Raw genomic sequence first — 16,824 nt, 5'->3', positions numbered from 1 at the left:
CTTCTATGTTTTCTTTCTTCTTGTTCGTCCGCCTATCTTCTTCGAACTGTTCGTTGCTTGGCCTCTCTCCACCTAGTCCCCCGCAACCCCGCCAACTCGGCCAGCCCCGCGAACGAGAGCAGGCACATTGGAAGCAGGATAAACGCCGTCTTCAATAACAACAAAGTCGACAAACTGAGCAGGCGTTACATCATAACAGAGATTCATGACACAAACTTCGGAGGCTGGTAAGTTTCCGCCTTCTGCTTGTCGACCAGTAACAGGATGTACGCTTTCTGCTCCACCTCCCCGTGACATTTTGCTTCTGCTTGAGCTCCTTAACTCTGATTCTTCGTCTCCGCCACACGGGGAAGCGACGCAAGGCTGGCTGCTGCCACACGGTGTCGGTGCGATGTGCTGTCCATCCGGCTTTCCTCCCGCGTGGCCGGAGGAGTACTCAGCTTGTCCATTTTGCTGTCTTGATACAGGACCATTGGCCAAGGTCGATGAGGAAAGCTGCGATGTAACCGGAGACTCCGCACAAACCCCTGTAGATGTCGCACTTGGTCCGCCACTGACATGTGATCTGCGTGACTCCGAGGCACAGGGAGCTCGAATGAGAGGATACCCTGGAAGGGGAGGCGAAGTCGGCATGAGAAGGGAGAGACGGGGATACTGACGGGTACTGTCGGCGAAGCGAGAATCACTGCCTCCCGCCTTACGTTCACGCGCAGATGAAGAATAACTCGCCGGCGTCGTCCAGACTAACTCTGGATCATCTAACTCATTAAATGAACATGAATCAAACACAATGCGGTCGAACAACTTGTAGCTTTCACATAGAACGAAAATCGGTTTCGCGTATCTCTTGCCGACCATCGCCACCAGTGCTGCACCTGCTCGATTCACTACCGCTGCATTTGCCAGCACGGCTGCTGCTCCCAAAACCACCTTCGTCACATCTTCCATATGATATGACAAACCTGTAGCAGAAACAGCCACGCCACAAACAGAGAACACCAGTCTCAACGAAGATGCTGACATGAACACGACCTACGGAGAAGTGGAAATCACGCGTCCGCTTGCGGATGGGTACAAGCACAGCTGTTCATCCACGTATTGCAGTACAGGGTAGAAGGCAAGGAGGCGCATAGGAAGGACTCTCTTGGTACACACACAGATTCGTGTGGACGCAGGTACCTATTAGATGGATAAACATCTGTCCATACATAGGCATACGTACCATTTATCAGAGTGTAGGTAACCTCAATACCGGCAGCCGCAAACAACCTCGCGGTTCCTTGACCGACGAGATGGGGGTGAGAGTCGACGACAACAACGGTGAACCGGCGGCCTCTTTGTTTTGCCTGGAAAAAGTTTAGGAAACGGCATAAAACAAGCGTGGAGCAGTCCCCACTTCGGTCACGAAACAGTCACGAAAAACGACGGGAAAGACTGTGGAAGACGCATTCACCACACCTTTACATTCCTGTGTGCTTTCAACTGCCGTTTTCCCTCTTGCCCAGTGCCACGTCTCGACAACACTATCAGACTATGCACCAGCGTTTCTATCAGCACACCTGTCTTTTTGTAGTGGCAAGAAGAGCCCACGGACACCAAGCCGATCCCTGTCAAACTTCGAGATACCCCGTAAGTGTTCCTACGTGAATCAGTCTCTGTGCAATGACATCTTTGTGAAAATGTGTCTCACCTGCAGAACAGCTCTAACCACGGCAGTTGACTTTCCGTAGACGAGAAGACAGTCCCCGTCCTCGGCCAGTTGCTCTTGAAAAACATCCGCGACGGCGCAGGTAGCCGCTAGAATCCTCTGACTGATGAAAGTGGAAATCTCCGAACAAAGAGAGACCTTTGTTTCTTGCAGGGGCATGGTGGCGTAACCTGCCAGCGCGCAGACACCGAGAGAAGGCAGAAATGCACTTCAGAGAGACATTTCTACACATGCACAGACGCGTCTAGGCGAAGACTACTGGTTGAAGCATGTTTCTAGACTCTGCGCTTGTATCCCTGCATACACAAATACTACGGTTTTGCGTCAGCCGTCATGCATAGAGCAGTGCACTGACATACACGTTCAATTTGCCAATATCGAGCATAACACAGCAGAGGCGTTTGCACTCGACAGCGGCTCTGGCATGCTAACCATGTCTGACAAGTGTGTGTCCACCCGCCGACGCCTGCGCCTAAAAGACAGTACACCTATGCATTTGTCCACATCTACGCATGCATTTGAACCTCGCTTCAGAAGCAAAGGAAGAAGTGCTAGAGCTTACTGGAGAGTCTCTTCTTCAACCAACGGATAGCTCCACCCATTGAGAGACTGTGAGGCCGACAGTGCGTGATGAAATTGATTTGTCGATCCAGAGCGATCTTCAAATGCTTGTCAATTGCTTCGTACGGCGGAGGACAGTAATCCTCAATAAACCGCTCAAAGGCTGCACGCCAACACACTCGTTCCGCCTTCAACAAAGTTGTTTTGCGCGCAGACGTCTCCGTCCGGAGAGACGAGACGTACGGACATGCAACCAATCGGTGAAGAAGGCAGACATCGACGTGATACCTTTGCCACATAGCTGAAGCTCATACGGCCCGTAGACGGATGAAAACGAATCATCTGTCCGCATACAAAAATGGATCTGCATGGACATAGGAACCTGAAAAACGGCTGCGGCCTACGGACTTGCACGCCAATACAAGGCAAGGCGTTTTAACGCCCAGACTGAACCATCAAAAAGCGAATGCATCTGAGCAGAGGTATCGAAGTCATATGTGTTTCGCTGCTCCCTAGTCCATACAGCTTTGAAAAACCACCTTCGTGCTCTTACGAAGCACGCGGCACACACCCTGTGTCACAGCTCCTTTCACTTGTATGCGCAGTTCAGTCCAAGAGTCTCTACAGAAACCATCGATACGGTTTGACAGCCCGCACCCAAGTCAGGCAGAAGCCCAAGATATACTCTCAATATTGTACAAAACCTAGAGCTCACCGTCAAGCCAACACGCTCACCCGTCAGCATGGCGACCGTCCGTGCATTTGTGCCTGTCACGCGCCTCTTCCCCATTTGAAGGCCGATGCGAATGACTGCGGGGTGGACCTGGTCCTGCTGAAAATCCATGACCACGCGAGTCTGTAGAGACACCTGTTCGTCGCGTTTGTTGACGCACTTCTGTCTCCGACCTTCTGGCCCAGAACGCGCAAACAAGCACCAGACACACACACACCTCAGATAACGGCTTCTCGAAGCAAGCTATCGGTGGACAACGTCATTGTCTCTGCGTACACGAACGGTTCCGACCCATTACATCCACCCACATGTTGCTACATTTTACGCACGCACGGTAAAAAGACCGATGACGACAGTGTATCGTGGTCAGCGGTCTTACTTTGTTGCCGTTTGAGAATCGGCACTCCTTCAGCTGTGAAGGAGCACATGGGGATGACCGACCGGTCATAGGGGGGCAAGTGACTAAGGAATCGCAAGTGGCTGTGACACTGTACATTGTTGCCCGAGCCGACAGCGACGGCTTTGTTGCTCTCTTGTCGCCGTCCAGACCCGCCCATAGCTCCGTGGTGGCTTGTTCCACCTCCTCCAGGAGAAGGCGGAAGAGTGGCGCCTTGCCCAGAAGGTCCATGACCCCCCTGAGAGCCGCTCGGAGAAGCCACTGGGATCGTTGAGGGTCCTCCCGCTCCTCCGCCCGCAGGCGAAAGTGGGTGGGAAGAAGCCAAACTCTGGGCTTCACCGGCACCAATCGACTTGTCAGACTTTCGACGAGACTGTACCACGTGGTGGACCTTCCCCGGTGCAGACGAGGCAGCAGAGGACAAGCTGACGACAGAATGAGGAGAACAAGAGAAAGACGAGCAAGGAGCAGTGCTAATGACGGATGAAGAGGAAGGAGACATGGAGACAGGCTCGGGGGTCTGGTCGCCGTGGGCACTCCCCCGCCCTGACGGGGGAAGAATGCCGTCGGTCAGCATGCTCCCTAACGATGAATGCTGCTCAGGACACCGTTGAAAAATCGAGGGGAAAACGTAGAGCTGCGGAGTTCCTCAGGACCGCATACAAGCTGTCTCCAGGGACTCACTGACAAAAGGGAAAACACCAACAGGTGCCCTATCTTGAGACTTTTGGGGAGGGTCGAGCCACACAACTAGGTACGCAAGATTCGCTCGCCATCTCCGGAGAGAGAGCGCGTGAAGATGCGTGTCCGTTTTGAAGCAACACCTCCCACTTCGTCTTCAGAAAAGTCGGAGGAAACACCATGAAATTTCTCCACAGTTCTGGCAGCTGACTGTGTCTTCTGGATGGACATGCCCATGCCTACAGAGGGGCCAGCACGGATTAGCATCGAAAGGTGGAATCTACCGCTTTGTGGGAACTGCAGAGCACGGCGCATGCGGCAGGTGGTAAAAAGACAAGAATTCGAAAGGATATCGACGCATTAGGAAACATTGGAGCACGGAAAGCACAGAATCTCAGCGAAATAGCCGCGACGAATCAGCACAGTGGCAGCAACGGGCCTTGTCTCTGGTAGCCCCCAGGCCCGCGAGCGGTAGCAAGGCTGTTCCAGAAAACGCAGAAATGTGCTAGAGGACTTCACGAAAGAAACTCGCCGCAGACACTCTCACACGGAAAAAGTGGAGTAATCACGGGATCTGGTTGAAGGCGAACGGCTGTAAAGGTGAGCCGGCCCAGGAAAGCAACTGTTAGACTTCCGCCAGCGACTCGGTGCATGCGCGGCGGTGGTACAGAGACGGCTCGCCACATCCTCTTGGGCGAACCGAGAAAAAGACAGACAATTTCTTTAGTGGTTCAGATAGACGATGCTTCCTAGCCACACCGCAGGGGTAATGCTCAGACCAAACATCGTTAGGATTCGGGGCTGTGCGGCTGTGTGGCTGTGGTATCCTACGTGACACACTACTTTTAGCGCGTGCCCGCTCTTCTTAAGGAAGAGGAATCGCGGAGGCGGTCTCGCCAGGTGAGCAGGTAACGAAACCCTCTCTCAAATGCCTGTACGGCGCTGTCAACTAAATAGTAAGATCCCAGTTTGTTTCACCAGAGACCGTTTCTTGGCTGTCGAGAAACTCACATGTCCAAAGGTTCTGCCTCACGGAAAGGGACTCATGCCCGAACTGCTCTGGGGCTTGTGAAGACTTGAACTACTTGAGCTGAACAGTGCTTCATTTTTTCCAGGTAACATTGAGACCCTCTGCTACATCATCGTAATTCCGCCGCATGACAAGTGGTGAAGATATCACGGGCAGATACAACGTCTGCACGTGCAGCTGCCCTCACGTTTTGCGACGAAAACGAAGCCGATTATCATGTAGACGATTGTCGCATAGACACACTGCACGAGTCCATCACAGGAAACCCGTGGACATCCTTGATTGCCACGCCCGCGCACGCACTGTCTGCAAACGTTCCCGGCGCACGGGACTGCAGAGACGCGTCTACCTCGCTGGCCTGTAAGCATGGCGTTTGAAATGCGCCAAGACAGGCACAGGGTCAGCTGGTTGTCTGACCAGTAGAAGGAACGCGTGGCAACAGCTCCTTTGCATTGAAGTCATTCTCTGAATTGGGGAGCATGCGGAGGTGTGAATGGTCCACGCAAATCGCTCGTTGGTGTGCGTGGAATGTTGATGTATTTACGTTCTACCATTCAAATAGCGTCAGCAACACTTCGGATCCGTTTATGTGCCAAGTTCACGGGCGCCTTAACGCGCAGTGATGCAGGATCTACGAATTCATCAATGTTGGCCTCGGTAGCAATAAAAGTGGCGGACAAGCGGATATGGAAAGGTGCTAATTGATACCTTAAGTTATTTTCGTGACGTGGGATTGAGAAGATCAGCGTCACAAGGTCTTCCTATAGCTGTGCCACCCATGTTGCTTTCGCACACATTCTTGCGCCGGGGAAAAGATCCAGGCCTGTGCTTTTACCAAGAAATCTACCGCGTGGATAAAAGTGAGCACTCGAAGGTCACCTATTAGGGGACCTCAGCCGGCAGGGGACAGGCGCTGACACCATTTAGAGTATAATGCAGTAAGACAAACCACAGGAAAGAACTAAAACGACGCCTGAGCATCAGCACGGCTTAGCTGTTCCGCTGCTTCGTCGAAACGATTGGGCGATGAATCGGCGAAAACATTAAGAACAGGTTCACCACGCTGGGCCACGCGCATGCTAGTGCGTCGCGGGGTGATGAATGTGGAAATTCGGCACACGCTAAAGCTGCACCAATCAAAGTTGCCTGTGTATACTGATGCCGAGCACGCTTATACTGATTCAACACTCCGGTAGGGATGTGTCGTACGGCAGCGCCAAAGAATTGGGTTTACATCTCAAAACTAGTATGATATTCATCGAGGTATGCCACTGTGTCTGCATGTTCTGTTTGAGCTATAGAGTCGTGGATCGCAACATATTTGTACATCCGTGCAGTTGCAGAAGTACGTGTCCGCCGAGTTGCGTAACGGTCGTGTCCTCATTGGCTGAGAAGTGCGAGCACCTGCATGCGTTGGCTACACGCATAGAGATCTAGTACTGGCGAGGTCAACAGCAAGACGAGTGGCTTAGGCTTCCGATAATCACTGCATAAGTGAACCAGTTGACCCACACTAGAGGCTAGAAAATGTTAGTTTCAATAAGCCAGTAAGGACTATTTTTTTGTTCCATTGTCCAATGCGCAGGTGCAGGGGGAGTATGAAGCATGAGGGTGGCGCTTGGACAGTGACACAAACACACCTGCATTACGTTGCTAGGCTGTCGCTGTGATGAGCTCGTGCCACAGGCAGGGGCTGACGCAAGTGTGTGGAGGTAGCTTTGAGGGAGCCTGGTTGCGCTGATACCTGACACTTCTCGAACGCTGCAAACGCAGGATGGTTGTTGTCTGACCCCAGAGCACCCCTCACGCCCCCCTTCACTTCGTCAGTTCATACGTGTGAGACTCCCTCGCCTTTCTATCTTCCTTGACATGACCGGCAGTGCGAATAAGATTGCACTGTGTTCAGAGTAGGCCGTGTGACACGGGAAAATCTGTGTGTCACGATGCGTGTTCACGATGGCACTCGAGCTCCGGTGACAATCTGCGTCAGCCTCGACGGAAAACGGACATTGAGTCCAGATAACTGTTCATCTTCAAGATAATTTCCTTGTCACACGGTCCGTTGTGTTACGGCTGACCGTCGAGGATGTGTTGTTGCTGCCGGAGCTAGGAGCGCTGTAGTCAGGCTTCACAGAGTTTCGTAAAGGAAAGAACAGCTGTCCCCTAACTCCACAACGAAGGAAGTATAACCAGTATATCGAAGGAGTGTTACTACACATTACCAAAGAGGCTGTGATTCTGTGTATATGACTCAACTTCACCAGACGCTGTCGTCATTACAACGATGTAGACCATTGCTCAGGCTGGTGTCGGCTATGGAGGGATAGTAGATCACTGCTCAGGTGACTAGTGTTGTAACCCATTGATTACATTCAATGCCTGGTACATGGTTGTTTATCACCCGTGTCCGAGAACATACGAAACCCATGGGGGGTTGCCAGTCTTTCAGCATTGGTTTTTCCTTCCTCGAAGGGGGAGTACCTTCCAGACGCATTGCCCGCCTTTCCAGGGGAAATGGCTATCTCGACCGACGGCGTGAACAGCAGTGGATGATGGATACCGCCGGGTTACGCTATTGAAAAAATGGGGGACTGCGACTCTGTACCGTGCGCACTTGAAGATGCACCGGATTTCGGTGGCCATTATTCCATTAACCATCAGGATTTTTTTTTCCGCTTGACGGCCAACAGATACGTCGTAGCCGCCCTTACAGATCCATGGGGGTTTTGTATTTGTCACTATTGTGTTTGTGGAGAGGAAGACTCCCTCTACTCGCGTTCCGTTGCTTGACTCCGAACTTGCTTGCTGGCTGAGAGCTTCATCCTGCTCCAGCTTTCTGCAGCGCCGCACCTCCGCCTCACCCCGGTGCTGAGCCATTCCGTTTATCTCCGCTGCTATTCCTTTCGGGTCTCGTCCGATGCGAAAAACTGTGGTGTTTTGTCTCCACCTACCTTCTGTCATATGTCTCTCTCCCTACCTCGGGAGCAAAGAAGTAAGGCAGATGCGCCAGCCTTGATGCGAGTGAGGCAGCTCGTCTTTTCGATGGACGAGACGCGCGTCGATACGCGCAGTGTCTCGAGAACTACCGGGTAGAAAAAAACCAAACGTGGAAAGCCAGTCGCAGCGCAATCGACTCGAGTGGCTGTCTTAGTGTTTTTTGGGTGTGCCTTTTGGTTTTTCATCCGTGACACTGACACGAATACGTCTTCTTCCACATGTTCGCTCCTTCCGCAGCACTCGCTGTTTTCGTCAGGTTGTCGACACACCGAAACGCCTGTCTTTCTTTGCCTTCTCAATTCTCTTCTGACTGGCGTGTTTCGTACTTCATTGCCCCTACTTGTACCCGAGAAGAGAAAGTAAACGCTCCTTTTCTCCCCTTGCGTCTGTACTGCAGAGAGGTTCTTTGCTCAAGCGTCCAGGGTCCCTCGAGTTTCAAATAGCCCGCACAATTCATTGGGGTAACAGGGACGAGGAAACTAGCCTGGTCACGCACACGCCAGCGTTTCCCCTTTCTTTACGTTCACTCGTTTCCATTTCGCTGGTCCGCCTAGGGGATTCTCCGGTGACCTCCAACCTTGTGTCTTTCCAAATCGGACTGACACGTCGCAAGTTTCACCTGCGCGTCGGTTGCTGGTTTCCTCGTTTAAAAGAGCAGAGTCTCGGTTTGTCGTCTGTCCAGGTCTCTCCTCGTTCTGGCTAGTCGCTGTGAGTTGTTTCACTCTTTATTTTTCGTCCCCTTCAGCCGCAGCACTATCACGAGTGACAGTCGGGTTGCTTCTTTTTCGACTCCAGGCAGAGCTGATCCCTTGCACCAACCACGGCCCCTGTCTTAGCTTTCTTAAAAACAAGATCCGATATTATGCATCCTTAGTTGTCTTTGCTCTTCGCTCTTCTTCTGCTCTGTCTCGTCCTTTCTTCATTTTCGTGGCACTTCGAGTGGCAGCTGAACGATCGATGTGGAGCTCCCACTGTGGCTATGTAGCACGAACACCCGGATGCCTCTTAGCTGGGGGCAGCTCCTCTGCGTGATTTTCTGACGACGGGGGCATTGTCTGGCACAGATATAGCGCTCTTTTCACTTCTCTGTTCATACCACATGGCTGTGTAGTCGTTTTTTTTTCCTTGCCTCCAGTACGCGAGTCCTCTTCTTCTGTCTTCAGACCGTCTGCCACAGCGCCCGCGAGCGACAGCGAAACACGTGACTCTCTGGATGGTCCAGTGTGTGTCCCTGTGCGTTCACCAGAACTTTTTGCATACCAGGTCTACAAAGCGTCTGTTTAGTCGATTTGAGTTCGAGTGTTCTGGGCGGCGGGCCTGTTGTCAAAAGATGATACCTCCTTTTACTGCGATAATTACACAGCGTGGTGCGGCTCTGGTCTTTAATAGGTCCGACTGACGTCTGCGGCAGCGCATGTGCGCGTAAGCATCCCTGCCTTGGCGCAGTCGGTTGCATGCATTGACTGTGGCCTTAGTTCATGTTGCGGGTTCCCGTTTCTCTCTCAGTTCGCCAACGGCCGCCATGTTCAGCGGAATCATCAGCGGCCTCTGGCGCTCCACAGCGGGGACTGCCGAGGAGGCGCGGACGACTGTGGGAAGCCCAAGACGGCCTCTCTCCGGCAGTTCCGATCTGGGAAACGCCCGAGGTAACCTAGAAACGAATTGGAGACGAACCCGTGAACGCGTGGTGCACTCAACGGTGTTCTGTGTGTCCCACCCTCTACACGGTTTTCCTTTTATAAAGAAGCAAACCTTTGCGAAGGAACAGACACCTTGTCTGGGCTAGTGGCTGTGAGCATTCCTACACTTCTTGCCATGCGAGGTAACCTTGCTCACGTTTAGGGCACGCGCTTGGCCAGTCGTGTCTGACTTGGCAAGAGGACTCGCGGTGTCCTCAGCAGTTCGCGTTCGTTGAGAGGCAGCGGGACGCCTGCGCCAAAGTTCGGAGGTCTGCGCCACTCCGGACCTTTCCCGACTCATCGCTTTCGTTCGCATTCTTGCTGGCACTTTCCTTTGTGTCTCTCACCTCATGCTCTCCCATCTGTCTGCCTCAATCCTGGTTTCATTCGGCGTCTTGGTAGTCGAGAACGGAGGTTTCTAATGACAGTAGCAGCGCAGACTCGTGTACGCCCCCATGGTGTAGAACACATTCGCCGAAGGCGGTGACTGTACCCTCTGTTTCCTCATCGCGTACGCACGCTAGCAGGTGCATTCGATGCATCTGAAGGGGATTTGAACACTCGAGGGAACCCGGAAATCCTTCGAAGCACAAAGGTCCTTGCGCACGTTAGAAACCAAAAATGTACGAGGCATCACCTACAAAAACGTTCCTGCACATATACATGCAAATATATATACATATATATAAAAATATATACATACATATACATGCATACATATATATATATATATATATATGTGTGTATGTATATGTATATATGTATATAGTTGTGTGTGTTTCTAACGACCGATAGATGTTTTCCAGCCATTCTTCCCTTCTGTCGTCTTTTGCTGTGCGTGTCGTCCGCTTCACGTTCTGCTTCTGCGAGCTTCTCTTTCTCTGCCTTCTTCTCTCAGTCAGCCTTTACTTCGTGCGCGGGACAGAGGCGACGGAGCTTTTCGTCTCTGCTACGCTTTCCTTCGAGGATGAGGGGGAACGTGTATTGGTGATTCGCGGGGAGTCTGAGGACGGACGCGAGAGCGAAGAACGCTTCCCCTGCCCTCTAATTCGCCGCGTCCGCCACCATCAACCTGAAATGTTTCAGTGGATGGTGGCCAGTGGCAAATCGAAAGGAGGTAACAAACGTGAAAATACGAATCCGACTGAGGAACTGACGCCTTGAGGATGCATGCAGACGGGCCGCACTCGCTAGCCCAGAAACATTGCACTGGCGAGACACCAGCGACCTTGTCTACGATTCTCGATCCAGGGGATACCGCATATACATCTACTCAACATGTTGACGTTCTGTCTCCCAGAGGACATTGCTTCCTCGGCGAATGCTCCCGAGGGTTTCCCCGGGGACGACTCGAATCTCGAGGCTCCCAGGGCCTCTCCGACCTTCAGTCCGAACACAGCATCCAAGTGCCAATGCAACACACAGTTGTCTTTGCAGTCCTTCCGATGTGCTGAGACGTTCACACGAGTCAGGGACTTTGAAACGCTTCCTACGTACGTCGACCTGCTACCTGCATGTATCTGCATCTATCTCTATCTATCTCTGTGTGTCGAAATATGTGCAGCTGTGCATCGTTCTCGAGGTGAACATGTGATTGTTTGTGTGTTCCTCAGACGATTTGGGAGACGAGTATGGCCTGCTGTTTGAGCGGGATGACTACGCGTGGTTGTTCGAGAAGGTCTTGATTCAGAATTTGTGCGCAGACGCAGAAAAGCTGCTTTCGATTGAAGGCTCGCTGTCGGCGTACCGGCGTCTGGAGAAGAAATGGCAGCCTCTGTCGAGCTGCGTGGTCTGTTGCGTGGTGCAGCGACCCCACACGCTTGAAGGTTTTCTCTTGATTCGAGACGCTGCGGGGAAGGAGACAGGCACAGGGGGCCCGAAGCCCGCGACGGAAGGAGCTGAGAACTCGAGCACATCCGCGGGAGAAACCGCCGAGAGCGCCGGCAACGCGCAGTGGCAACTGTCCCTTTCCTACGATGAGTTCATCACAATGGACTCGGAGAAGAAACAGATTCAGTGGTGGGGGCCTGGCACACGTTTTGCGGACGCCGAGGAAGACAGCGAAGAGGAGGGCGAGAAGCAGCTGTTCGAGTTGCGTTTGAAAGACGCGGACCCGAAGGGAGACAGTGGAGATAGCAAGAACTTTTTTCTCCTCCTCCAAAAGGTCATGATGGAAGCTGCGGAAGGCGCACGCATCGACGATGCCGCTCTCCACACCGTCCAGGCCATGGAGGCGTCCTTCGGATACGAAAGCGACGCTTTTGACAGAACGGTCAAAGGCGAGTCTTCCGAACTCTGTGATTCTGTGCTTTCGTGTTCTTTTGGGGCGCAGCTCTCTCTGTGGCTCTGAATCTTACGCTGTAGCTCTCCGCCCGACTGCGCTCTTCGTCTCCGGTGCAGCCCCTGCCCTTCTCTCCTTGAGCGTTTCGCTTTGCGTTTTTCCCCTTTGAGCTTCCCTCTCTGCGCTATTCGGCAACCTCTTCGAGTTCGGCTTCCCCGCAGATGTTTCTCAGCTTTTTTCTCCCTGTTTTTGGCGAGCGTCTGCTTGGGGTGAAAGCCTGACAGGACGTCGCTGGCGGTTTTTGCCTGCCTGCAGCCCACGAAGAAGACCTCGAAGTGGAATGGGGTGACGCTCAGTCAGAAGAGGCGACCGATGAGGAGACAGAGACAAGCCTCCCTCTCGTTCAGCGCGACCCCACTCGGTGAGAAGGTCCAGAGGTGCAGCTCGGTCGCGTCTCTCGACCTCCGATAGCTGTCTTTTGTGTTTCTCGGCTTCGCCTCTCGGGTGTCGCGTCTGCACGGCGTTCTGTGTGCTTGAGACCCCAAATCCATGCTTGGTCTTCTTCTCGCCAGCTTGCACTTGTGGCAGTCGCCCTCACTCTCGCCTCGCTGGGTTCTCTTATGCGCCTGTCTCCCTTCTCAGCGACGTGTGGGCCAAGTGCCCCGATGCGATGCTCTACAAACAGATGAATGTCGGCAAGGACCGCACTTTCGTTTTCCGACAGACCGGCCAGGCGTCTCGACACCGGAAGAACGACGTCCAGGTTCTCGCGTAAGTTTCGCGCCTTCCCTCGACCTGCACCTTCGCCTCTGTGTCAGCTTACCGCTGTCGTGGTTTGCGGTTAGGGGGGCGAGCTCCGACGCTCTCTGCACAACAGAGGCCTTGGCAGTCACGCGTTTCTTTTGACTCTTCAACTCTCTCTGCTTGGTCTCTCCGACGGTGCCCCGGCCTGGATCCGTGGTGATGTCCTGGTTTTTACAGATTCGATGAGTTCGGAAAGACTCGCGTTGTCGCGACTGTCGACGATTCCAAGGTGAGAAGGAGTACACAGATGATGCATACGCAGACAGACCGAGCCGTGGCGGAGGAGCAAAGATGCTCGGTCAATGCAGCGAAGGCAGACGGCGGATGCTGTTTACGAGAGGCCATCTTCAACAGGACTTTGTCTTGCTTCCATCGTGTTGAATCGCACCGCGTTTTTCAGCGTTTTCCTCGCTGTCTCCGACCCCACAAAGCAGTCTGCCTTCTGCCCAGCTCGCGCCCTTCTCACTCAGGCTTTCCAGCGCTTCACTTTTCTACCTTTTTTTTCCTCTCTCACGCCTTTGCTGCACAGAAGGCGCTTTCGTGTGACTCCTGCGTCCTTTCTGTCCTCCAGGGGCGGAACAAGCGTCTCAGCGAGCCTCATCGCCTGATGCCTTTTTCTTCGATGTGCCGCGCCACAGCCTCGTTCCTACCATCCCTCGTGATCGATCTTGATGTATCGCGTGTGCAGCATGCATGTCTGTGCCGAGACCTGGCTGCAGGTTTCTTGTCTGCCTGTCTGTCTTTCATTCTTTGGGGCGACGGACATGCGCCATTCGGAGAAGTCTGCATGTTCTCACGTGCGTTTGTGGTTCCACTCAACCGTATAGACGTAGAGTTATCGATACTGTATGTTGGTTTACTCGCACACAGTTTGACTTCAAGAAGCTTCACGTCAACCCAGCGACAGCTCTGCTTCACGATGGGGTAAGAGGACGAAACCTTCTAACTGTGGGTTATGTTTCTTAGGGATGGCTTTTTCCCCCGACTCATGTTTTTCTGCTCGGTGAGGCTGCCAGCGGTCTGTGTATACAGGCGTCTCTGCGCGTGGATGCACACAATAGAAGCGTGTGTAACTAGAAAAAAGAAGAAAATATAGATCAGGGTGCGACCAGTTGCACAAACGCGTCCCTTTATCTCTATAAGGGTTTCGTCCTGTTCCGTCGGGTTACTTCGTTTGCTTCTCCACGTCATACTGTTTCTCGCTCAAGAGGTGTGTGTCCTCCATCGAGAAGCTCAAGACTGTCTGCCTTCCTTTTCCGGGTGTAGCAACGCTTTCGTCGGCGTAGTGGAGTTCAGGTGGGACGCGGAATTGAGGTTCCATGTTTCAGCCGTCGCGGCGCGATCCAGTGCACGACGCTTCCAGCTAGGTCAGATGGCAGTTGTTGCCTTTCGTCTCTGTGGGTCTCTGTAGGAAAGGAAAATGATCCTCGTCGACGAAGGAAGAGACAACGTCTACATGATGGACATTGAGCGAGAGCAAATTGTCCAGACATGGGATGCCGACCACATGAGTGTGAGTGCAGCCGCGAAAGAGCCAAGCAGAGAGACCCCGCAATGGAGAGGCAAACGCCGCGCTTTGAAGGCTGCTTGCCGTGTCGCTCCCGAAGCTGCGCATTTGAACAAGAGGACCTGCCTTCCTTCTCGTCGACCGGCTGTGTCCAGTGGAGTCCGACTGCATTTTTGCTGCGCCTGTGTCTGCAGATCGGCGGGGTCATGCCGTCGAAGAAAGACGGCAGCCTCACGCACGATCAAACGTTCGTCGCCTACAACCCTCAAGCTGTCTTTTGCATGGACACTCGAGCGGCGCAAAAAGCCAGGACGCACACCATCTCTTATGCATCCAAAGTCAACTTCACTTGCGGAGGTACCCCGCTCCTTCACAACGACGCACACATAGGCGTGCACACATTTTTGTCTGTACACAGATATGCGCATCTATATATCTGTAAAAATATATGTATATATCTATTTATATGGATGTTTGCTTTAACGTGTAAGTCGCATCCGTCCATTTAGATGCCTCTGTTTACCGATACAAACATGTGGATGTGTGCATTTCCACTTGCATCCTCATCGAGGTGTAGGTCGGCATGCGTACATGCATCCGGATACATCACGCAAACATATATATATATATATATATATATATATAAATATATATATATATATATACGTACGTATGTGCATGTTTTGTGATGTGTGTGGGGTTCTGGGCTTTGTGGCTGAAGGAAGCAGCCAGCAACGAGATCGACGAGTGCAAGCGATTGATTCTGGGAGTGTTTAGGTGTGTGTGCTAGCTGCGTTGGAGTGTCGCTTGTTGGTGGCTTGCCTCTGTTTTTCACAGCAACGGACGCGGGTGGTCACATTGCCACGGGAAATGCCGTTGGAGATATCCGTTTATACGACGGGGGCGTGAACGCAGACGGAAAGTACAAAAGAGCCAAGACACACCTCAAAGGCCTCGGCGACCCGCTGTTGCATGTCTGCGCGCTCCGAGACGGGTCTTGGGTTCTAGGTAAGCAAGTCGCGCTTCACAGTTGCACCTCTGTCTCACTGTCTCACTGTCTGTGTCTGTTAGTATATCTTTATGCTCGGGCATGCATCTTAAGACCGGCGCGGGACGCTGTCTTTTCTCTGGTGGTGCTCTGGATAAGAATGCATGCGTAAGACGCTTTTGTCTGCGTACGCGTGTGTACGTCCGTGAGTACCGGTGTGCAGGTGTGGGTACACGCGCGAAGAGAAGCGTTGAGATCCATCCATATCCATAGACACGTATTTTCACGAAGGTTTGTGCATCGACCTCACGAGGATTGGAAAGCCGTATTGGTGTTATTTTCCGACGAGGCGGTGTGCCTGGAATTTGACTGAGGCGCATGGGAGAAAACGCCTTCACATGTTCTTCCGATCTTCACGCGTTTCTGCCCACGCGTCTCCGAGACTGTTTTGTTTTGGCTTTTCGCTTTTAGGAACGTGTCAGAAGTACTTGGTTTTGTTCCCCGTGAAGTTGTCGAGCTCAGGAAAAACGGGATTTGTGTCAGCTCTCGGGCAGCAGAAGCCACCTCCGATTGTTCTTCGCCTGCGCTTGGAAGACATTGCTTTCTACAACTTGCAGGACTTGAGCTTTACAAAAGCAGAGTTCGATGAGGCCGAGTCGACAATTGTCACGTCTACAAACAACCTCGTCATCATCTGGGATTTTGTGTAAGTCACGCCAACCCTCGCCCCTGTTCCCCCCGTGTGTCTATTCATAAATCGGAAACAGAGCTCCGAAAGGTCCGAGGAGTGAACCGCACGTCTGGACATCTTTTTCGTAAGATCAGAGACGCATGCGTGGAATTGGATGTGCATGCGTAAGGACAAGCAGACACTCGGGTGGGACCATGTCATGAGGCATGTAGAGACAGCTGTCTGCTGTAGGTAAGCGTCTGCATGGAGGTTTGAGTTACCGCGACAAACGAGACACTTTGAGAAGAGAAACAGGGAGCCACGGACGAAAACTCTTTCCTTATTCGTGTGCTTTCTGTAGAGCGGTAAAGCGTGGAGACTTGTTCGCTTATTCCATTCGCAAGGTCCACGAATACATCAAAGATGTCGCTTTTGCCAAGGCCACTGCAGGAGACGGTCGTGTCATTATGGTAAGCTGCTTCGCAAGCGGAACCCAGGGATATTTGAAACTTTTTAGGGGACCGAGTGACGGGTGTCCAACAGCATGTACAAATACACATGCAAATATGGATGTCTACGCATGCCGATATTTATACATATATATATGTATAGAGTTGTGAGGTAAGGCATTCTTTGTAACCCTGTCTGAACTTGAGAAGTGACTTGTTTTGTGGTTTATGTGTTCAGGCGACTCCGTCGAATGTCAACACAAAGCCACTGAAGAAGATTGTTCGGTAGGGCGTTCGCTCTGAGATTGTATCACGTATTTTTGTTCTTCACAATTCAAT

General features: G+C 52.4%; 2 protein-coding genes across 2 annotated transcripts; one reads left to right on the top strand and one right to left on the bottom strand.

Moving 5' to 3' along the window:
* Nucleotides 1-72: 72 nt before the first annotated feature.
* On the bottom strand, nt 73-3,976 carry TGME49_252620 (initiation factor, subunit 2 family protein; the record flags this gene model as incomplete). The annotated part of the gene is made up of 6 exons (XM_018780988.1): nt 73-962; nt 1,223-1,346; nt 1,691-1,878; nt 2,271-2,432; nt 3,005-3,178; nt 3,382-3,976. The coding sequence occupies 6 exons, from the start codon at nt 3,974-3,976 to the stop codon at nt 73-75; spliced, it is 2,133 nt and encodes a 710-aa protein (XP_018638202.1).
* A 5,653-nt stretch (nt 3,977-9,629) lies between these two features.
* On the top strand, nt 9,630-16,774 carry TGME49_252510 (hypothetical protein; the record flags this gene model as incomplete). Its single annotated transcript, XM_018780987.1, has 13 exons — nt 9,630-9,753; nt 10,685-10,903; nt 11,400-12,065; nt 12,383-12,488; nt 12,710-12,838; nt 13,049-13,100; nt 13,742-13,795; nt 14,283-14,384; nt 14,573-14,735; nt 15,216-15,386; nt 15,838-16,072; nt 16,398-16,506; nt 16,724-16,774. The coding sequence occupies 13 exons, from the start codon at nt 9,630-9,632 to the stop codon at nt 16,772-16,774; spliced, it is 2,181 nt and encodes a 726-aa protein (XP_018638203.1).
* Nucleotides 16,775-16,824: the final 50 nt, after the last annotated feature.

Source organism: Toxoplasma gondii, chromosome III (assembly GCF_000006565.2).
Source record: "Toxoplasma gondii ME49 chromosome III, whole genome shotgun sequence".
NCBI classification, from domain to species: Eukaryota; Apicomplexa; class Conoidasida; order Eucoccidiorida; family Sarcocystidae; genus Toxoplasma; species Toxoplasma gondii.
The sequence above is the reverse complement of the archived record's forward strand: the minus strand, read 5'-3'. Positions and strand labels throughout refer to the sequence as shown.